The sequence below is a fragment of the Sesamum indicum genome, linkage group LG1, assembly GCF_026168435.1.
Source record: "Sesamum indicum cultivar Baizhima isolate 11 linkage group LG1, ASM2616843v1, whole genome shotgun sequence".
NCBI classification, from domain to species: Eukaryota; Viridiplantae; Streptophyta; class Magnoliopsida; order Lamiales; family Pedaliaceae; genus Sesamum; species Sesamum indicum.
The window spans coordinates 15328624-15351950 of record NC_142657.1 but is presented as its reverse complement, the minus strand read 5'-3'; the positions used below and the strand labels follow the sequence as shown (position 1 = coordinate 15351950).

General features: G+C 33.2%; 4 protein-coding genes across 8 annotated transcripts; 1 reads left to right on the top strand and 3 right to left on the bottom strand.

Annotated features, from left to right (window-relative positions):
• Nucleotides 1-1255: 1255 nt before the first annotated feature.
• LOC105162626 (putative prolyl 4-hydroxylase 10) lies at nucleotides 1256-6656 on the bottom strand. 4 transcript variants are annotated; one of them, XM_020697364.2, is made up of 8 exons: nucleotides 6308-6656; nucleotides 6121-6205; nucleotides 5442-5539; nucleotides 4385-4482; nucleotides 3701-3830; nucleotides 3438-3625; nucleotides 3152-3240; nucleotides 1256-1793 (listed from the first exon to the last, which is right to left on the bottom strand). In XM_020697364.2, exons 1-7 carry the CDS (start codon nucleotides 6520-6522, stop codon nucleotides 3167-3169), a joined length of 888 nt encoding a protein of 295 aa, XP_020553023.1. In that variant the 5' UTR covers nucleotides 6523-6656; the 3' UTR covers nucleotides 1256-1793; nucleotides 3152-3166. The 4 variants fall into 4 exon arrangements, with proteins under 4 accessions (XP_020553023.1, XP_020553020.1, XP_011079010.1 ...); XM_020697361.2 differs by having other exon boundaries at nucleotides 1256-1770; XM_011080708.3 differs by having other exon boundaries at nucleotides 1256-1722; nucleotides 6308-6654.
• Nucleotides 6657-8255: 1599 nt separating this feature from the next.
• STR16 (sulfurtransferase protein 16) lies at nucleotides 8256-10341 on the bottom strand. The gene is made up of 6 exons (XM_011080696.3): nucleotides 9988-10341; nucleotides 9812-9922; nucleotides 9638-9711; nucleotides 9459-9529; nucleotides 9336-9389; nucleotides 8256-8610 (listed from the first exon to the last, which is right to left on the bottom strand). Exons 1-6 carry the CDS (start codon nucleotides 10107-10109, stop codon nucleotides 8536-8538), a joined length of 507 nt encoding a protein of 168 aa, XP_011078998.3. The 5' UTR covers nucleotides 10110-10341; the 3' UTR covers nucleotides 8256-8535.
• Nucleotides 10342-11529: 1188 nt separating this feature from the next.
• LOC105162606 (NEP1-interacting protein-like 1) lies at nucleotides 11530-13597 on the bottom strand. 2 transcript variants are annotated; one of them, XM_011080689.3, is made up of 5 exons: nucleotides 13300-13590; nucleotides 12501-12679; nucleotides 12287-12370; nucleotides 12038-12208; nucleotides 11530-11941 (listed from the first exon to the last, which is right to left on the bottom strand). In XM_011080689.3, exons 1-5 carry the CDS (start codon nucleotides 13472-13474, stop codon nucleotides 11819-11821), a joined length of 732 nt encoding a protein of 243 aa, XP_011078991.1. In that variant the 5' UTR covers nucleotides 13475-13590; the 3' UTR covers nucleotides 11530-11818. The 2 variants fall into 2 exon arrangements, with proteins under 2 accessions (XP_011078991.1, XP_011078984.1); XM_011080682.3 differs by having other exon boundaries at nucleotides 12038-12370; nucleotides 13300-13597.
• A 5438-nt stretch (nucleotides 13598-19035) lies between these two features.
• LOC105162597 (rac-like GTP-binding protein RHO1) lies at nucleotides 19036-23092 on the top strand. The gene is made up of 7 exons (XM_011080674.3): nucleotides 19036-19490; nucleotides 20548-20635; nucleotides 20779-20888; nucleotides 20996-21059; nucleotides 22345-22409; nucleotides 22514-22579; nucleotides 22674-23092. The coding sequence occupies exons 1-7, from the start codon at nucleotides 19392-19394 to the stop codon at nucleotides 22773-22775; spliced, it is 594 nt and encodes a 197-aa protein (XP_011078976.1). The 5' UTR covers nucleotides 19036-19391; the 3' UTR covers nucleotides 22776-23092.
• The last annotated feature ends 235 nt before the right edge of the window (nucleotides 23093-23327 follow it).

The window sequence follows — 23327 nt, the reverse complement described above, 5'->3', positions numbered from 1 at the left end:
TGCTGCTAGTCTTTATGGAACAACCGTAACAAAGCTCTCATGGAAGGTAAACTTTCCCAGGCGCAGGAATTAGTTAACTTTGTTGATCAGAGCAGGAGTTTGTTACATGCTCGTCCCGTCTTGAAACAGCCCCCCAAACTGAAACTCATCCTTCCAACTCCGAGGCAGGAGGTTATCAAAATCAACTTCAATGGAGCAATGGAGCCGTAATTGCTGTTCGAAAGGAAATCTGTGCAGGAGTAATTGCTCGTGATGAGATGAGTGTCTGCTTGGCATGGCGAAACCTGTGATACTCCTAATCAGATGATCCCACACTTGCAGGGGGGTCGGACGCTGTAAAACTGAGCATGGATAGAGGTTGGAGCTATATTATCATTGAGGGTGGTTGCAAAGTGGTGATTCAACGTCTGATCCTCTGAAGAGGAGAACACTCCACTGTATCCGATCATTGCAGATGCCAGGCATTTTGAATTATGTCCCTAGAGAGCTTAGCAGTCATGCTCATTTTCTTGCTAGGGCAGATTCGGATGGTTGTGGTCAACCACCAATTCTTGATTAATATATTTGATTTTCCTTCATATCGAAAAGAAAAAGAAACAAATCATGTTCTATCCCTAGGCTACTACCTCAATTGAAGAAGTTCAACGTTGAATAATAGAGTCATCAGCGATAAATCTAATCGAATTATGTCTTCAAAAAGGTGGGCTTCCTTTCTTTTTGGTTTAAATTTCTGTTGTTTGCCCTTAGAGTAAGGACATGTTTACTTCATTGGACTAGCCCGTATTGGCTAATAATATAAGCTAGTCTAGTGTTTGTTTCATTAGGTTGAAGCCAGTTATTATAACATAGGGCCAATACTATTTATACTATTCTTACGACTATGAAAACCACCTCAAGAGGTGGGTTTGATCCAATCCTTTGAATCACACTTTTATTCTATTGAAGTAAACAAGATCAAATTTTATTAAATAATCATATCACACAAATAATTTAACTCCAGTTGTATCTTTCAATTATCACATATTTGAAGTAAACATGCCCTAAGTTGAATTGGTACGTTTTGAGCTGATACAGAGAAAAGTAAAATGACCAGAAAATAAGGTATGTTGTGAGCTATCATGAAGATGGCTTAAAAAGGGATCCAAACACAGCCTCTCCGAACTGTCTTTCCTTACAACTATCTATTGAAAGGAATTTGACACTTGTGACATGATAGCTGCTAGAATTGAAGAAGTCTAAATAAGAAGAGATTAGATAAAATAACAAACAATCACAGCAGCTTCCATTGAAGACCCTTAATGAAAACAAATGGTTTTTCTGCTGCACAATGGGTAATACAAATACATCTTCCTGGGATTTCAAATAGTAGAAAACAGAAAAGTACCTTTTGAAAACGAAAACAGAGGATCATTGCAAAAGGGGCATGGTAAAGCTTGTTAGCAGATCTTGTGTATTGACCAACTTCGTCACTCATTTTAGAATACATATCTCGACATTATTTCCCAGAGTTAATCTCCCTATAAGTTTTTTCAGATGCCTTTTCAACTCGGTAAAATTTTCCCACAAAATTTTTGTTCTCTGAGATCTTTCTACAGATGGTATCCACAAGTAAATTAAGTATAACAGTACACTATCAACTGAAGGCAATGCAAGCGTGCTGCTGAAATCCTTAAAGATGGGGTCGGCATGGAACATTCTGTGTCTCCTAATGCATTGTGGATCCTGCCACAGATCAATCATAGATTTCAAGCATTGGATTGCTACATGCAGCTGCAACTTCACTCAATCAGAATCTACTTGTAAACAATGGAAATACGATAAGAAGCTAAAAAGTGGCATTTGTTAAAGGGGAGAAGTCCGGAAGCTTAAAAGAAACGTATCTACCAAGATAGGGGACAATATCTTTGGCGTCCAAGCTAAACGCACGTAAGATATAAGTTCACCACATCAATCTATTTGCTGGTTTTGGAAAAAAACATTAACAAACTAAGGCATTTTTTCATATTTAGAAAACCAATTACCCATCTCTTGTATATTCTATTCTTTTAATATCATTTTATCTTCTCTTTAAAATATAATGATCTTGGATATGAATTCCCACAAGCACATGAATATATCAATCAACTAGCTATATCCACAAATCTCACTTTCAGAAGTTAACTTGAATTTACCAGCAATTGAAATATTTACAAGAGAAAATTGAGAATGATATTTGGATCTTAGTGTTTAAGACTCGAAACTGGATCACGACACTCAGCTTGGTTATGGATAAAAATTGTCGTTAAATATTTACGATGTTTTGTGATTTTATTACAATAAGCAATAATTGGTATAAGGTCTAACTATAAAATGGCAAAGATTTTGAGGCATATGTAACAATAATGTTACAAATAGTAGCTGAGGTCCTAGCAATCTGGACAAACTTTTTAGAGAGCCAATATAAACTTTATAGTGGGGCAAACTAGCCCATTTTATTAAAAGAATTTGGACATTTTAATGACCGTTAATATCAAGGATGCTGATACAATTCCCAAAACCTGAGTGGGTCTACCTTGTAATAAGATCAAAAGTTACAAGAAGTTGCTATGATTATCCCTTTATTTGTATATACAGAGTACAGGATAGACTTGTTAGACTAACCAAGACCAAGAGTACAATGGCATTGGATTATGGAACAAAATCCTCATGTTGTAATATTGACTAGCTAAGACAGTTCATCATTTCTTCAGAAAGTACTTGAGGTATCGAAAATTACCCAAAGAAACAACCAAGGTCTTGAAGTAAATATATCACTTGAATAATGCCGTAAAATATATTTTTATTTCCACCTGATATGTTTATTTCACCAATTGCAAAAGAACCATAACTACAGCAGTACTGGGAAGGCAGGCAAAAGAACAGTATCCACCAATCTATTGTTTACTTTTACTTCTCATTCGTCAAGAAACATACTTGTTCTTCGTCCACCACAAAGTGATCTGGCAAACTTTTATATGAAAAAGAAGATGCAGTTTGTTAAAGACCATGAGAACCACTTAGACTTGGACAATGAAACGCACTGTACGTAGAAACAGGAATTTCCAACTAGTCATGGCCTAGTGTCAATTGGAATTTTCAAAATGCTAAGACTCATCTGGATATTGAAGCTCACCTGTAGCACGGCAAATTAGGCCTTGTACTCATGGATACGTATCCATTTTGTAGATGACCATTTGTTCCCTTTGATAACTGGACAGCCACCTATAGAAGACCATAAACATGTTGGTTTCAAAAGTGAATTATGAAACAGAGAATAAACGGTACAGTTAGAGCGCACAGATAATATATTTATGTAATGCAGCATAGTGACTATTTACATAATGAAGAAACAGTAGAGAAGACGACTTAGTGAGGTGTTACAGCAAGGGTCCCCATGTAAAAGCAGCAAGACAACTAACCATGCAAACTTGATGGATCCAAAGTTGCGTCAGGCTTCATGCTCCAGAAAAGTAGTGCATCACCCATTTTTGGTTTAACTGAAAGTCCTCCTTTCCCACATTCAGATAGCTCATTCCACCACGGCACAGAACTAAAATTTCCTTTTGCTGCTGGGAATACTGTTTCACCCCCTTCTTCAACATCTGATCTGTAATTCATTTCAGGGATGTAGAACAGAACACAACCAATTACACTATCATATTGAAATAGAAAAGTTACTTACAAGTACATGAGAACAGTAGCGATGCGTTGACCACCATTCTGAGTGTTAAATTCATCTAGAAAATAGTCATAGTGAGGCTCATACTTTTGCCCTGCTTCGTAATGGAGGATTTGAAGGCCTTCACCATGCTCTGTTGATTTTAAAGTAGATTTATGAGGAGTCCAAAATGAGAATAACACATGAAAATCAATAAAGCAAACCATAAACTAGGATCAAGTAACGGATCTTTTGTTCAGGGGCAATTACACAACAATAAGCGTAGAAACATTGGAAAAAGAAAACATTAAATCTCTGCTCTACCTGCAGAACAGACACTCGCTTAATACTTGAAAGAATTCATTTAACTTTTCCAATTAAATAAGCCTCATCCTAGAAACACAGAAAACTGTACTCGCGAACAATAATTGAAAAGATTTATGTAATAATCGTATCAAAATAAGTTTCATCCTTTTGCATTTGTTTGTTTCCTTCACCTAAATCCCCTACCTTTGCATTGCCAAGACAACCCCACAACATACAACTATTTTTTGATAAATGATTGAAGTATTACCACTAGTGCAGGATAACTTTAAGCCAAAACTTATGGCAATCTGATACCAAATTGATATCCCACACAAAGTTTCACCAAACAATTTAGTCTGTAACACATCAGAGGTGACATCAAACTGCCGTTAGAATCCATACCTACAGGCAGGAATGTGAAATCTGCAATTCTTTTCTCAATTCTCTGAACAATTTTGTCACGTCCTCTGACAAGAAATGTTCCAGAACTTGTACGTACTCTGCAAGGAAAAAATGTAGGACAATTGGAAGAGAAAATAAGGAAGAATAAAGAACGTGTTAATATTCCTTTCTCAGTTAACACAGCAAGCAGGAACGGAAGTTGAGGCTACATGGAATAAGATGAATCGTCCACTGATATTCCGGATATATTACTGAATGGATTAGGAAAACTGAAAGTGGATAAGTAGAAAGAAACCGCAATCACTGAATCGGAATGTTCGAGTATGTTTGCAAGCAAAAAATTTATGCCAGAATAAGGTCAAGTGCTTCCACTGTCATTATAGCAATTTAGAAGTACAACCAGAGCTAGTGGTACTCGAGGAGTGAATACCTAAAATTTGAGGTTTTCAATAATGTTGATTGAGTTCCTTGCACAGAACGGCATATTTGACATGAACCGATTTTAACCATTAAAGCTGGTAGATTAAGTGGGGAATCATCTTTCAGATCTCACTTGACTGCTAAATAACATAAAACCACAGTTTTAAGGAACTCCGTCAAAACTGTTTATGTTATACACAAATAAAATTAGGCTAAAAGAAATCAATAAGACAAATTAGGATAGTGAAGGTATCTGGTAAAAAATAGAACTTACCGAAGAGGTAGAGAATGTTAAAGTGGTAGGTAGAAAAAAAAGAACTTGCAATTCCCAACTAGAAAGTCAGTCAATGTAGTGGCCATCAAAGGAAGATTTTGTGAAAGGATGATCCAACATCATTTTAAATCATACAGGAAATTTGACACACCAGTCAAGAAAATTGATGGAAGCAATGTAAATGGTAAACTCAGACGACGAGGAAGCAAGATAAAATCACATGGAACGTTGTGATTAACTTCAGACTGGATAGGCGAAAAAGAAGGTACATCACGTACGTTATCAACCTACTAAGCATGAAACAAGGCGTTGTTGAGTTGCATTTAACTTAAATCAAGGAAGGATGATTTAGTGTTTGCATACCTGCTGTCTTTGCTTTTTCCGGTTTCACTATCAACAACAGTTGACTTTTCCATGTGCGGCTTAGCAATACTAATAAGATACTCACATTCCTCTTTTGACTGCCAATAAAGGATGGTAAAGATTTGAGTAAACAGACTGTGTCCAGAACTAAGGAATCAGCCAATACTAATAGTAAAGCATAAGAATGTTTAAGAATAGAAAGGGCATTGAAACAACATATACTCCCTACCTGCACATGAAATAAAGAAGAAAAGTAATCTGGGTGCTGCATAGATCATCTTTATCATGATAATATCTCTCGTATTTCATTCATTTTCATTGTTGATGAGTCTTCCTCAAACACCAATTTCAAGATAGATAGAAATGATGAAATTCATGATATTGTAGTTCGTATCAGACAACAGAGAATCATATGTAACCATTTCTGCATCTGTTCATAAAGTTTACCCAAACCTGACCTCTATTATCATAATATGATCTAACTACATGTTAAAGAATGTGGCATTTGGGACTCAAGTGAAAAACAGAAATGATTCAGTTCAGATCTACACTTTAATATATAACTGCATTATCACCTCCAAAAAAATGTATGTTTAACATATATCAGAGATCAAAAAATACACCATTTTAATAAAGCACTAAAAGCTACATACTCCTATTTCGGAAGACTGAGAATTACCAAGAAATTATGAAAGACAAAGGCTCTGGGCTCCCAAGAAATAACTTCAACCCACTGATCTTTATTCTCCTCGTCTCCATCACCTCTGAACAATCAACCCCCCGCCCCCCGACCAAAAGAAAAAGTAGTTAAAAACTGAATCTGGAAAAATGCAAAAATTCAACTTGTGAGAATTCAGTTCACTTACGAGTGGACTGAATTGTGAGCGATGAAGCTCAGGTCATGGGCTTTGGGAGAATCCTTTGAACTGCCGCTGCTGCTGGAAATGGAGAAAATCCCGAGATACAAAAGGATGACAATCAGCAATGACAACATTAAGAGGCCATACAGGACCGCGGTTGACGACGACGTCTTACGCGGCGGTCCACCCCTCCCGTAGTGCTGCCTCGCCTTCCCGGCCATCGCTAATCGAAGAAAATCTTCAAAAATTTTCTGAGGATCCGAATCCTGTCCACGACTTCAATACACGGAGAGGTAGAAATGCGAAAGCTTCAACTGATGAATGTGTAGATTTCTTGATTTGGAATTACAATTTACACTAAATCAGCTAATTTTGGTCAACTCTAATTTCTTTTAAATATATTGTACATATATTCTATACTATGTCTTGTTTGTAGTTAGCATGTGGCATTAATTGGGATAATTACACCATTATCTCTTGAGTTTTAGTCTAATTATATGTAATAATTAAAAAAATTATATCCAGTGCCCTTAATATTTATTTTTATCTACTCAAAAATTTATTGTTAGTAAAATTCACAAAATTTATTACCATCACAAAAATAGGTTGAAAAAAAATCTATATTTACCCTTAATTTACTTACCGACTTATTATAAGTCAAAATAATTTTTTTTTATCAAACTATCCTCATGCATTTCACTTTTATAAGAGTAATTTGGTCAAAAATAATTTATTTAATTTGCAATAAATTAATTAGAAAAATCAATTGAAAATGAATAAGAATTTTCATTTAATTCTTTTTTACTAATATAACCAAATTCCATTAATTTCAACTAATGAATGAATTTTTTTTCTTTTAATGTAAACAAATGTTAAAAATACTAATATTGATTATTCGAATCAATAGAAAATTTATGTATAATTACATAAAATTTATAAAATTTAAGGGAGGGTAGTCTTGTTATTCCTTATAATAAATGTGACATTATCTTTTTCTTTCTTTTCTCTTTTTTTGTCCAAAATATAGGAGTCTTTAATGTATAAGGATCACATATTGATTTTTTTTTTCTTTTACAGTATAAATGAAGCAAAAACCATCTTTTTATTTATTGTTATTTCTTACACAATTAATTTCAGTGTCTTGCAAATTAGAGTGTAAAAACATTTAAACGAGAATGAATTAAGGTCTAAGAAATGGGAGATCCGCAAGAACATTTCGATAAATTTTATGCTAAGATTGATTGATACGACTTAAGAGATGCAGTTTACTGCGATTGTCTTCCGCACTACGCTCTCGAAGCATATTCTTTTGTGGATCAATGAATTGCTCGCAGGAATTATTTCTAATCTTAAACAGTTGACCTAATGTTTCTTACATCACTGCTCCATGAACAAAAAACTGTTGCATATCTTTTCACCATATTCCAAAAGGAAGATAAGTAATTAAGGGATTACGTCCAAAAATTTGTAGAGGCAAAACACAAGGTGCCGCATGGCAATGGCAAGTTGTAGCCCAATAGTATGTAATAGAACTTGCAACTCGGGAGATTTAAAAAATCAGTAGCGGGAAAGCCTCCTAGCACCTCAGAGAAATTGCTCCTCCAATTACAAAAGTATTATCAAAATAGAAGAGTTCTCGACAAAAAACCCTACCTCCACTGCTAGAGAGGATGAGAAGGAGTTGAAAAGGAAGGAAGAGCGTCGGTACTTACCCCTACCAATTACGTGCATTACATCCCACTGAAAGGTTGTTAATTGGTTAGTGATGTGGCAGTTGAGTGGTTAGAGGAGTTAAACTGAGGCCGTTATTTCAACTCAATGTATATGAAAATTCTAATCTGGATTGGGTTGGACCGAATCTGAATTAATTATATAACAAGCGCAATACACTTATTATGTGATTGGTATGCAATTAAGCACAATTAATTAAAGGTTGGCATTATCTACAAAATAATTCCATCACAAAACCAAACATCGAATTCCATCATACTGCATTTTGCATTATCTACAAAATAATTCGAAACATCTCCATTTGTCTTTTAACATAATAATATGCATCATATATTTATTAGTAGGAAAATTCCTACAGAAACCGACCAATTTTTGCCCTTTTATGGATAAAAGAAATAAGGCAAACTTCTTCAATTAAAAGTCTGGACATATATTATAATTTCACGTTTCTTTGTTTTATTCTATTTTTGACGTTTTTCTTGTAATAATTATTATGCATGTCATCACTTGGTGGTGGGAAGCCCATTTTGCACCCAGGCAGCATATCCTCCAGCCATGTCTGTAATTCCAGTAAAGCCCTACAAAATCATTTCAACTTGGTTCATTATGCTATTGTCAAAAAAACCCAAATTTCAATCCTTAAAATATTGGAGTATAATACAATTTAAACACTGTCATATTGGAGGTGAGCAAATTACCCCTATAAAAAAAATAGTAATTAAATTACTTTATTTTAAAAGATACTGAATAATAATTTTTTTTTTTTACATATAAGGATTTTTGAACGTACTACATATCACATAAAGTTGCTTGTATTTTTTTCCAAAATATTGTGCACTTTTTTGGACAATATTGTCACAAAATATTTTGGACAATAAATATTCTATAATAAAATATAATATTAGTGACAAAATACGAAGAGATCATTTTAAAATTATCGTCTAAAATATATATTAAAATTTATTTTGTCAATATATATTAGTGACAAAAATTATGAAAAAATAATTACCATTATAAATAATTAATGAAAGATTTACAGTAACAACAATTATTTACTATCACCGGGCTGTGACAAAGTGTCACTAATTGTTTTTAGTGAAAATTTTATGTATAATCTTTTTATCGTTGATTCTTTTTAATAAAGACTTTTACATAATAATCACTATTAAAATCATAAAATTCATTATTATGATAAAATAAATGGACAAAAATAATAAATCAGATTGTAAGATGTATTTCTTAAAGAATCAAAACATATAATTATGGGATCAAAATTGCAATAAAACTTAATTAGAAGGCTTACAGCAGAGACGAGCTGAGACGCAGCCATGAAGGACCTTTTTCCAACTTGGCACCCCTGCAATTCCCAAAATATTAAGTATGAAAAACTAAATGTGATAAACAGAGATTAGGTATGGAAGCTTACCACGATAATCTCATCATCTTTGCCAAAATGACTCAGCGTTTGCTCCAAAAATTTGGGATTGGTGGTCATACCTGCCTCACCACAATCTCTAAAATTACATAACTAAACAACCTAGAAACTGTCTTCCTATACTTATTGGTACTACACTACAAACCAACATCTAAGAATTCATATGCAACCTGGGCCAACTCTTAACATGAACGGGACATTGACGGCGCCGACGACATGTCCGTCGCTAAATTCCTCAGTTGTCCTGCAACAAATTTGGGAAGCAGAATTCATAAATCCGGTGGCGGTGGATGTGGTGTATAATTATAATATAGAGTAGGTAGTCCGCGGGTTACGAGTATGACCTAACATCCAGATAACGGTGGCCAGCTTGAAGAAGCTCGTAAGCGACGCGAACAGGAACTGAATTAGGAACAGCAGTAGGGTGCACATTCCCACTCTCAATCGACATCCCCCTGCACACAACTCTCAGTTTAATTATTCATCTAAAACCACATTCCAGATTGGAATTGAAAGTTACCTGAAATTGGGAATTCTGGTGGTAGTGGTAGTGGTAGTGGTAAAGGTGGTGGGACGTGGTTTGCTGGGCCAAAGCTGAGACTTGATCACAGATGGAGAAGAGGAAAGAGAGATGACCCTCATCCTACTACACCTACCTAGTACTCAATCAAGATTATGTTGAAGTTTCTTGTTTTCTACTAATTAATTAAGGTAGTAGATAGGCGTTGTGAAGAGCAGTGTTTTGAGGATGAAATTCTAAGGGAATTAAATTTGGTGTGGAGGGGAAGGAAGTAGTGGAGATATTTTTATTTGTATATATTGTTAGATGATGAAGAAAGAGAGGTGGCGTATGGGCATATGGATGAGTTATGGGTCGTGTGGGTGGATAGACTTCACACCTAATTCACATGTATTTAGTTTTATCCATCCATTTCTTCCATCGCTCCCCATCTCCCTGCAACCTGATGCTGACATTACTCTCACCCTCACCATATATCTTTATTTATTTAGGTAAAATTATATTTTTAAATTTTTTAATTTATTATATTTAATTACACATTTTAAATTTTTTTTGAAGTTAGTTCTGCACGTCTTATATTTGGCACTTTTAAGACAAATTTAGTTATGATCCTCTTTACATTGTTATGGATCTTATTTTCTATCCTGTAACTATAAATTCGTGGTCTCTCACTGCCATTTTTTGTTAAGCAGAAAGGAAGAGGATGATAGTGTTATATAATGTGAGGTGGGTTTGATGATCTCAACTGGGCCTTCAGATGGATGTCAATCAGCTAGTTTGGTGTGGATAATTCCAAACTGGACTTTATGTGGCTCAAAGGCCACTCGGCAGCCCACACAGACAGCTGACCAATCCTCCAACTATTGAATTCTTCTTTGGATCAATAATGAGCTTTTATGTTTTCCTTTTACTTAATGTTTGTCGTTAATCTCGTTTCTTACGATTTTCTTCTTTAATTGAATTTTGCATAATAGCAATGACAAATAATTTAAACCCCACATAAGAATAATAATGGTATATTACATAATTGTCATTATCAAAGGAAGTTTTAAGACAAAGCAATGACTACCAACATCAAAATTATGACACGGTCACTTGTCTTGTTAATGATGGATCTAGTCTGAAAATCTTCCCGTAATCTATCGATATAGGGAATATGCATTTTGGATGATAACAAAACCAAAGTTCCTACCATGGGATTCGTATAAGGATCTCTTAGAGCCACACTCAAACTGTCCAAAGATCAACCACATGTACCCATTATGCTCTTTCTATGTACATATTTTGGTTTTCTGTACCAAAAATTTGATGGATTTCGATTTCAGTTACCAATTAAACCAAGGAGTATTGGCGTATATCTCCCCTTGGTCGACGTTAAATTAAGAAAGAGAAACTGAGAAAATATCGGCACAAAGACGGCTAAACCAGAGTTAGTAAAACATAAAATCACCTGAGGTTGCCGGAGGTGATTAAAGAAGAAGTAGGTGTAGCCATGAGCCCACCATTGCTTGTTCAAAACCCAGCTTTGTATGAGATGTAATGTTACCAAATAGGGGTATATATGGTGCTCAAAATAAAAATATTGGAGGTTCATGAGAGCCCTTTTAAGCAGGATGTCAGAGTTCCATCACAATTCAAAATTTGCTTTATACAAGAAGATGATCAATCAAGCACGATGAGCAAACACAAGCTGGGTGCCTGAATTTACATACATATCACTATATGGGAACAATCTACAACAGAGGGTCCATCAAACAAATAGAGACACCCTATAAGCAAGTGTGAAGGAATCAAAGAACTGGTCTTCCATGTAATATACAGAGAACATGTATCACAGATCCCTTCTGCACAATGGGCAAGAACCATGTCTCACCAGCCAAGTATCGATGCAAGGTAGATGAAACATGTGGTGACAATGTGGCAGACGACGGACGGTCTCCCCCAGCTGAAAGTCCTAAATATAGAAAAGCCAGAGATAGATTCTTCTAAATCAGTTCCAATCATCAATAAAAGAAAGCCCCGTTAATTGGGAGAGAAACAATAGTAGTACCTGAAGGCACACTGAACAAGAAACTCTGTCCCCGGAAGTATCTACACTGTCGTCTCTAGTAATGGTAAATTTTGGGATCTTTTCAACGGTGTCTACCAACAAACCTTTTGCCCCACCTGTGTCAAAGATGTTGGGGACTTCCTCCTCAAATGGTGCTTCGACAGCTCCCATCTGAATTAAAGGAGGAACGTTTGTAAGTAAACCAAATTGATCTGAGTTTCGGTCCAATAGCAAGGAGCGGCATCTTACCTGGCTTTGCACTGCACTAAGCATAGCTGGACCAATACGCTCACGGACAAGTCGACCGCTTAGAAGGCTCGCTATGACATCAATCTGTACATTTCATGCAGTCAATTACATCAAAATTCAAACTTCTAAACCGTTCTTGCTCCAAAAGGATTAAAACTTTCAATTAACAAAGAAGTCATGACTCATGATCGTGAAGGAAAAATTCATTGCTCACCAGATAGAGGAGACACCCTAACCCCGATTCATCTGACTGCCATAAAAGCAGAGACGATTCGAAGACCTCAATAGAGAAAACAGCACCGGAGATAGCCCCTACTGAAGCCCCTCTAACAAACCCACTCTCCGTTTCTTGACCTATCAGCGCGCCAGTCATTGCTCCTAACAAGGTACCCACTGAAAGACAAGGAACAACTCCTTCATCAGCTTAAATCAAGAACAAGCTACAGGACAATGAAATATCTCACTTGCCAATATATTTTACCAAGCAAGATTCTATGAAACAATCATCAATATTTACTTGGGAAATAAAGAATCCATATTGTAGAATACTATTAACCCACAATTCAACCATTCAAATGAAAGTTTCTGCAGGAGATAACCATAACCCCAACATCACACAAACACAAAAGAGACAACCTGCCTAAATACTCGAAGATAGAGCCCCCACTAGAAAATTAAACACATAGTTCTTCAAAACTCAACAGGCGCATTCATTTGCTCTCTTCTCATAAGGCAAAAAAGACAACCCAATTTAGAGAACACATGAATTGTCAAAACCTAATTAAGATTTCAGGCACAAGCAGTTGCCAGGGCAAAATGAGGCCGGTGATTGTGGGTAAACACAACAAAACCCCAGAATCACGAAACCCCAAATTTCAAAAACACATAAAAATTCATAAAAACAAAGGAAACAAAAAAATCGAAAACAAAATAGCAACTTTCTTGAAAAACTAAAATCAAGATCATCATCAAGAAATCAAGCCAGAAAAAGAATGAGAGACCAAACTGCTTACCCAAGGCAAAGAAAAATGTGAAAATCGCAGAGAAAACATTCCCAATTACAGCAGAAACCGCACGCCGAACGAACTCTTTGATCTTATTGACCAAAGACCCGAGTGAAGAATAAGATTCCGGCGAGGCTGATGATGAAGAGGGAAAAGAATGAGATGGGTATGCGTAAAACTCCATGGATTCATCACATGGAAGGACGATACCTTTGTTCAGGTGATTAAGGAAACGGCTGCTGAATTATATATTTGAAAAATAATACTACTTTTCTAATCTATGGATGTTGCTTTAGATTGTAATAAAATCCGCTCTAGATTTATACTTTATATGAATTTATTATTAAGAAAAATTCTAAAGAAAGTGGAGGACAAATATATATATATATATATATCATAGAAAGGATAAATTAATTAACAAATCAAATTGTAAGAAGACATCAATTAATCCCTCTTCATTTATAAAAGTGATTATTTAGTTCTATAAGTGATTTTTTGTTCACACTTTAATTAATTTATTTTATCAATTGCAATGGTGCTTCATTTTATTTTATTTTTCTTTTATACAATAATCAAATTTTTAAGTTACACGCACATATTAAATGTATTTCGATACGCTAGTTTCAAATAGTTCGAATGTTATTCCTTACATTAAATGTATTCTGTTTTCTTAACGTGTTAAAATAAAATTATATTTATTTGCATTACTTTTATTTAAATTATTCTTACATTTAAAATAAAGCTTCATTGGCACTCCCTTGAAATTAAGTGTAACTATATAAACGTCCTACTTTTTTATAAAATTATAAATATTCCCTTCATATTATAATTTTAATTTATACTAACACATTTTTAAAATGAAAAGCTTACAAACAACATGTTCGCTTAGTGGTTGAAGTTAAGTTTGAGGTCCTATTAATAAGTTCAAGATCATGGGTTCGAGTTCCACGAAATATATAGATATTTATTTGTCTCACCTTATGTGAGTTATTGCAATTGTAATTGATTTACAGACATATTGATGTATTTTGTTGTTTACAGTTTTTAGTATATTGATGTATTCGTTGAATCGATATAATATAAAAAAAAAATGAGCAAAACTTACACAAACACAACACGAGATAAATTACACTAACACCCCCATAAAGGGGTCTATTTATAATTTTTTAAAAATATATAAAATATTTGTATAATTAGATTTAATCTCAAAAAAATTAATGGAATTTACTCTTTAAATAATAATAGAATAGCATTAAAGTCTTTACTATAATGTTAGAGTAGAGTATAAAGATATCCACAAAATTTTCCTTTTTTCATTTCATAAAAAATTTATTTTAAAAATTAAATTAATAAATAAATTTGGAATGAAAGGGGCAATACTTTAATTTATCTTTTACTTTATTTTTAAATTTTGCCTATTTATAGCAAAGAAATGTTCAACAAATGTATAAATTTGTTTGGACGCGTTGATGCGTGTGAGTATGACTTGTGATAGTCAAGTCAAGCTCCATTTGGATGAATTAGTCCATGTTTGATTTTATTTTCATTCTCAATTTCAAATTTTGATGGGGAATATGTGTTTCTCATTTTTTATATAAAAAATAAAATATATTTGAATTAATTGATAATATTATAATTCTGTATTATTGAGAAATGTTAAGTTAATATATTTTTATTTGAATAAAATTGCTAGTTATATATTTTTTTGGGTTAATTATATTTAGATCCTCTTAATAAATGAAATTACACTTTCTTGAAAAAAGTTTTAAAATTATACGTACATCTTTTCATGACTTCAGCGTTTACACCTAACCTCATTTTGTTAGGATTTGGACGTAAAATATTAATTTCAGCAAAAAAAAAATTACATAGATTTTTAATTTGACCCATCAGTTGATATAAAAATCTTGTGCTTACGAGGAAAAATATATATTGATGCTAATCTCATTCATTTATATATATTATTTATCTATTTATAAGTACAAAAATATATATGATAATGTTAAATGAGCAGTAAAAATAAAAATTTTATTTATTTATTTATTTTGGATAATGTCAGCAACTCTGTCTAACCTCGGGGTAATAGAAGAGTATTAGCTATAAATAGATAATCTTAGAAGTGTATAATTATAATTTTGAAACTTTTAGGGGGGGAAATGAAATTTTGTATTTTTAGATGAAATTTAAGTGTATTTAATCTTTTTTCTGTGTCGAACTAATGTACTTTTATTTAAATAAAACTTACAATTATATTTTCGTACTATATTAAATTGTTGGTCATGTAACAATGCATTACTAAAAGTATTTCTATGTATCTACGTCCACATGCATACAAAAAAGTAATGATTGAAAAAACCACTGAAAATTTAAAATAACTATTCCTTAGACTGTAACATAATATTTAGATTCACTTTTTGAGTGTTTTATTGTGTTTTATGGAGATAGAGAGAGAAAAATAAAGATAAATAAGTATGTGCTAAAGATAGTATATATGTTTGGATTTCTTTTTGGAGATAATTTAAAATAAGTATTATATGTTTAATGTCGTGTTTTGGAAGACAAAAAGTATTATTCATTATCAAATCATGTTTTTTTTATATATATTTATGTATATGTGTGTATTTATGCTAAAACAGTTAAAAACACCTACATAAAGTGTTTTTGAATGATGGCAAACATTGAGTATGTTTTGACTTGTCTCGAAAATAATTTGAAAATGAAAACAAACATAGTGTAAGTAGTTGTAGCTTAAAAGAACTATCCATCACAATCAAACAAAATCGATACAAAAAATTAAATTATCATCACGACTAATTAATATTTTTTATGGTTTTAACTATAGCCAGAATATTTGTTATAATTTTTAGCTGTGGCTAATGCATTGAGCCCACTTGCAGAAACAACGGCTAATGACTGTTGCAAAATTGTGATTAATTTATATTTACTGCGCTATTAGCTATCACTATAAATAATATTTGTTCTAATGAAATAGATGTATAACAATTTAATGATAAAATCTATTCATAATTTCTCTCTATTTATCAAAAGTACATTATTAAAGATTTTATAGTTAAACTCATGCCTCTCATCATCTTGAAAAGTGAGTGAACCAAAATGCAATTATGATATTTTTATGTGTAAAAATCAAATATATATAGTCTCCTTTATGTCATTGAAAACAACTTGAAACTTAAAATTTGGCTATCATTAATTATTTGATGAATGTATCATTTAAACGACTAACTTTTTATTTAAGTAAGCCTAATGTAATAGTGCTCCTATTTTTTTGAGCAATTTATACCTAATTTATTGCTTTTCTTCATATTTCTCATACGCTGTAATAATTGGTAATTTTTCAAACAATGAGAGGTATTCGTAATTATGTTGAATTTCAGGAAAAATTGCTTATAATTTACCCTATTAATAAACTTATAGGGTTCGTATCCTAAATCCAAACAATTCTCTTTTTCCGACAAAAAAAAAAGTATCGACGCCCTTTGAAGAAAAGTTTAATTACATAAATGTTCTATGCCCTTCGTGAACTTACAAGTACATCCATCTTTAGGGGTAAAATTTTTACAGATATACCCCTTACGATAAGTTATATTGACACTTCTTACCGGACATACTTATAATTTGCAAAGAGTAAGAGATGTTTGTGTAATTAGTCACAATATCAGAGAATGTCAATGTAATTTATCCTAATTAAAAATTTGGCATCAGATACTCACCATTTATTGAAAAATAAAAAAAAATACATTTTTATCGAAATTATATTAAATTACAATGACTCCTCTGAAATTACGTATAATTATACGAACTCTTATACTTTCTATAAAATTATAAATACACAAGCACACTCCTTATAAAGAACATAGTGTATTAATCATAATTGATTAACATAATTTGAATGAACGTTGATGTAGTTTACCTTTACGAAACATTATTGTTTTTATTTTTAAATATAATATGGGTAGTGTGGCTTAAATTTTTGTCAAAATTGTTAAGCAAATACATTAAATGGAGAAGGCCAATTCCAAAAGCATCAAAATCGAAAGGAAATAAATGAATGCAAATAATAGTGAGTTTGGTGTACTTTTTGTAGCAAAGATATGAATTAAAAATGAGACAGACAGAGAGACAGACACATGAGAAGAGAAAGCGACGCTTCTTTTTGACAAAATTGAGAGCGTGTCGTGTAAGCTTTTCCAATCCTCCACTAAATATCACATGTAAAAACCCTCCCTTTTCTCTCTCTCTCTCTACTTGTCATTTTTGGTCCACTAGTTACCAAAAAATCAAACTTTTGTCTACCAACGGAAATTGAATAACCCCCATTCATACATATTAGCCAACTGGGAGTGGGAATGGGAATGGTAGCGAATGTTATTTCTCATTTTATGTAAGTTATTGCGTTATTGTAATTTGTTACTGTTTTGAGTCGTATTAATATACTAATTGAGTCAGTCTAATTTATTATAATTTTTTATTATATTAATGTATTGATTGAATTGATTTATTACTCAAAAAAGATGTTTCGGTAAGATACCAATGTCAAATAAATTAAGGATAATAAGGAGGTTTGGAAGAAATATGCATTTGGGCCATCGGGTTTTAATGGGCCAAATCTTTTGATTGTAGCCCAAATGTTACTTTCGAAGACTGTATGGGCTAAGTTTAAGGTAGGAAGCTGTACATTAGAAGGGGTAGATGAGTTGTTGGATTGGGCTTTCAGATGATTAGGGTTGGGTCATAGTCCAAGAATCAAGATGATTTTTTTTTTAAATAATTTAAATCCCCATAATTAGCCCAGTTCAGTGTAGCACGTTGTTTTTAATAATTATCTATGTATGTTAACAATTTATTTAAATTATACCGTGTAATTTCTTAAGACTGGAAAAGTGAGTCCGAGGGATGTTCGCTAATTAAATAGTTTATAGGGTAAATTATATTTAACGTTCATGACATTTGGTATAATTATAAATATTTTTTTTTGAAAATTATAAATACTCCTAATTTTGACGTCTGTCTAAATATTCAATTTTTATGGTGAACTGACCAATGCATTTTTTGAGTTGTAATTTATAATATATATATGTATTATAATTTTCTAAAGATACTTATATGAACTAATATCTCTTCTAGATTATTTATTTTATCTATTCTCAGATTTTTATACATTTTTTCAAATATATATTTAACTTTTTAAATTAATAAAGGTAAAATAGTAATGTAATTGCATCATTTAGGAGGTATGTATTTTTTTTTAAATTTGATAAAGGTGTTTATAATTTTTCAAACAATAATGGGGGATTTGTAATTATGTTAAATTTTAAAAAATGTAACTTAGCTATTTTTTTAGAAATACAGAAAGTAAAATTAATTTTAGCAATAACCTTTTTTTTTAATATATATTTTTACTAAGAACAGATAGGTGAAGTGAATATGGAATTTATGCTTACAAGAATTGTGATAACGAGGTCAAAAAACCCTAATTCAATGGGATGAAGATCCGACTCATATGAATAAATAATAACGGAAAGCTCCGATGGTGAAGTGAACTAAATAACGAACCTGGTACGTGGAAGTTGTCACGCAAATGAAGGGGGCATAGGCCACCGCGAAGAAGGTCCAATGAGAGATTTTAGAGCGAGAAAAGCGTTGAGGGGGGAGAGACAGGGCGCGGGAGAGAGAGGAGCGGTTCAACGGCGGAATTTCTCGGCTAAATAAGGTATTTTGCGTAATGGACACCCAATTTCCTCTGATCGATTAACTATATTCTTTTTGTTTCTCTCTCTAAATTTTGATACCCCAGTTGCTCTCGTTCCCCTTTCCCCCAACATTCATCTTCTAAATGATTGTCCCAATTAGGTTTAGGGTTTGAATTGGCTTATATCAACACTTTGAGAGGGTGGAATAATGGGAAAGCCGAAGATTGTCTGTGCTGTTTTTACGTATGTGGTGTGCATTAATATGTAATTAGGTGTAGTTGGTGATTGCACATCGAATCAGGTCTTTTGGGAAAGATCTGGACAGTAGAGAGAGAGAGAGAGAGGTGTAGAGAGAGTGAAAACGAGTGAGACAATTTTCATTCTGGAAGAATGAGCGCTTCAAGATTCATAAAGTGTGTGACTGTAGGTGATGGCGCGGTTGGCAAGACCTGTCTCTTAATATCCTATACCAGCAACACGTTCCCCACGGTCTGCTATTTTTCGTCCTTATTATTGTTCTTCTTGTGTGTGTACTTTCATTTTGCATAATGGGCTTTCTGAAACTAGCTGCAATATCTAACTATTCTCCCCTTTGTTTTTCTATTCTTTTTATTCGTGAGGATTACACGAAAAGGGAAGTGGAAAGACTGGACTCCCTTACTCGTTTTTCTTTATCATCATAGACTTGCATTAGGGTAATTGATGAAATTATCAAGGGAAATCAATTGAAAGAACGAAATATATGTGTCAAGGCAACTCTTTTTATTATCGTGGTGGATATTGGTGGATGCTCCTTCTTGATGAATATCGTGAAATGAGAAGAGTCTAAGAAAATGAACCCAAAGATCTATCTTTTTTAAGGGATTTATTTGAGACTAAATTTTTCGCCAGGCATACTAAGGAAGGAAGAGTACGACATCCATGGGAATTAGACATAGTGAATATCTGATGAAGATTAGCAGATTTTAATATATGTGTCTATCAATGATGTGTTAATTGATTTATTATTTTTGCATTGATATTAATAGTTCTTTAATCTCTGAGGCTGTCACAAAAACGATACATGATATCTTAAGAACTTCAGTATCCTTATTTTGTTACAAAGTTTGGTGCAGCAACCATCTAGTGTTTGTTGCCATTGAACTTCAATAGTATCAGCAACTTTTTACTTGCATTTATTTAAGTTTCCCGAGACAGTTTAATGTATTATGTTATAACTAATATGCATCCCGAGTTTGGTCTAAATCATGATAAGAATTCCTTATCTCCGGAAATTTCACATCTGTACAGACCTTATACATAAAAGCAAAAGTCTACACAATTTAGATTTCTAATTGGATTACCTATCCTTGATGAAACAAAGCAGTGAGTTTTCTTTTTCCAGAAACTTACATGTCCTGTATGCTTATCACGTGGAATTGGGATGTCCTATTTTAAGTTGCTATAGATTGTAGATATACTATTCTGCCGTGTAATCATTATCTCATTCTAGTAATATGATTTATTACCTGTTTAAAGTTTTTGTTTGCTTTTCCAAATGAAACAGGACTATGTGCCTACAGTATTTGATAATTTTAGTGCAAATGTGGTCGTCAATGGAAGCACTGTTAACCTAGGCCTGTGGGATACTGCTGGTAATTAAGAGATCTTTCTTTTGACATCTGTTTTCTAAAGATATATGTGAAGCCATTGTTATTTATAAACTTTAGATATTTGTGCATCTTTATACATTTCTATTATAACTTTATGAAGTTACAATTTTCACTTTATGGAACAGGACAGGAGGATTATAATAGATTGAGACCTTTGAGTTATCGTGGAGCTGATGTTTTTATTCTGGCATTTTCTCTCATTAGCAAGGCAAGCTATGAAAATGTTTCCAAGAAGGTAACAATGTGATTGCTCAAAGAAGATTTTATGTTCGCTTCCTTTTGTCATTTTACGTGCAATGATTTCTTTTATCTTGATAATTCTTTTCGGCTCAATTTTCCCAGTGGATTCCTGAATTGAAGCATTATGCTCCTGGGGTCCCTATAGTTCTTGTTGGCACAAAACTTGGTGAGATGCTTGATTTTATTTTCCTCAAGTGCTATGTCAGGTTTCTGTGCGCAAGATAACTTTTCAATAAGCCTGTATGCAGTTATATATTTAAATGATATGTGCTGGATGGAGACCTTGGTCAGTTTCAAGCCTTTTTAATTTCACCTTTTTGAACAACACCATTATTAGGTAAACAGAGATGAGAGGGATACTCTTATATTCAGTTTAGCTATCTAAGCAAAAAAGTGTTGAGTAAATGCCTATTGCCTTGATTATATGTTATTGTGGGATACTTTTATTTGGGATAAGCTAAAACAAGTAATTTAGCTGAAAGTGATATGAAGGGTTCAGCATCATCATCTTTTTTGGATTTATAACTGTTCTATACAATTACTTTGCAAATTTTAGCATGGTTTTGTGGATGAGTTTAACACACGATTCATCTTAATGGTCAAGATTTTGGCCATCAATTGATCTTTATTTGTTCACCGGTTATAGTCATTAACTTCCTTCGTTGTCACGCTTATTGCTTCCGTTTTCTGTTCTAGAATGTTACAATATTAGATTTCACTTCCTACGTTGGAACTTTATTCTAAACTATAACATCTTAATTTAAGTAATGAGCGACGCTATTTAGTCTCAAAGACTATTATTATAGGTATTAATGTCAAAATGAAGAAAAATTTATGCATATTTGGCTCTTATCTAAAATCTGTGCCTGGTCATACATGAGACATGTTTCTGGGATAGGAGTGCCTACATTAAACTCTATGCCTGGTCAAACACGAGGCATATTTCTGGGATAGACGGAGTGCTTACATTAGGAATACCTTTTTCCTCATGTGGTCAGTTAAATCTAAGAAATTTTTGACTGTTAATAAGATCTTCATTTGTCTTCTCTTTCTTTTTGTGTTTGGTAAAATATTTTAGCAGTTCTTTCTAAATTGCTATTTCTATGTTACGTTTTTTGCTTTGCATGTGATTCTCCTCTACACATCTGTCTGTGCAACTTCATAGTAGGAAGCCTTGTGCATACTATTTTTCACGGCATTGCTGATGTAGAAGAATGGCTTGTTCTCACACTCACTAACAAATTCCTATTCTAATGTGTTTGTTCAACCTGTTAATTGATAATTTAAGGGAAATTGATGTGGATGTATGTGATTTATCCACCTCTATGTCGAAGAAATTAATTTCTCAATCTTTATTTTCTGGTCTTTTAATGTTTGATAGGAGATAATTGCTCATAATTTACTAATAAATTTTTTATTTCTTGTTTCTTTAATGCTTTTGATGGATACAGATCTTCGAGATGACAAGCAATTCTTTGTTGATCATCCAGGTGCTGTGCCAATCACTGCGGCACAGGTGACTGTTGCTTTAGCTATTTAGAGCTTTCTTTTCCATTTTCTTTCTTTTACCTTCACTGATTTCTGAGGATGGATCCATTATTAAACTTATTAAACTTCCAGGGGGAGGAGCTCAGCACATTGATAAATGCTCCTGCTTACGTTGAATGTAGTTCTAAAACCCAACAGGTATGCAAGAGATTCAGTTCTCAAGGGCTCAAATCGAACCTTTTCATAATGTTAAAGGCTCCAATTGAACTTATTTCTTAATATTCTTTAACAGAATGTCAAAGCAGTTTTTGATGCTGCCATTAAAGTTGTTCTCCAACCACCCAAGCAAAAGAAAAAGAAGGGAAAGGGTCAAAAGGCCTGCTCTATTTTGTGATCAGCATTAGATGTGAAGATGTACTGTCTTCCGGTCATCATGACTCCTTCCTCTGCATCCTGTTTCTCTTGGTTTTGCTTCAGAAGTAGGAGCTTCCCCTTGTATGCCTTCACTCAATGTACTAGTGATCTATGTAATAGTGTTGGTGACTTGAAATTCTGTGTAGTGCTTTTGGTCCCGAATTGTTCAGTCACTCTTGAGGACACTGGGTTATGCCTATCCTGTTTTGATTCGTTTTTTCCTTTATTCTATTGAGCAGACATAAAATTGTGATGTTGGTTAATGTTAATGGTTCTTAAATTTTGCCTTCGACTTAATATTAATGCTTGTGATTTCTTATCTTTTCAAATTGTATAATTTGTTATGTGCTTGAACCTTAATAAGTTCGCAATAGAGTTCCATAGATTTGTTCGGCTTTTATATTCTTATCTTACTTTCTACTAGTTGAATATATTCTGTGGGCTGCGGATCTGTATTTTCCATATTCTGAAAATCAGATCAGAGATTGAACCACATAAGTTACTGAATTTTTATGATTGAAAAAATTGGTTG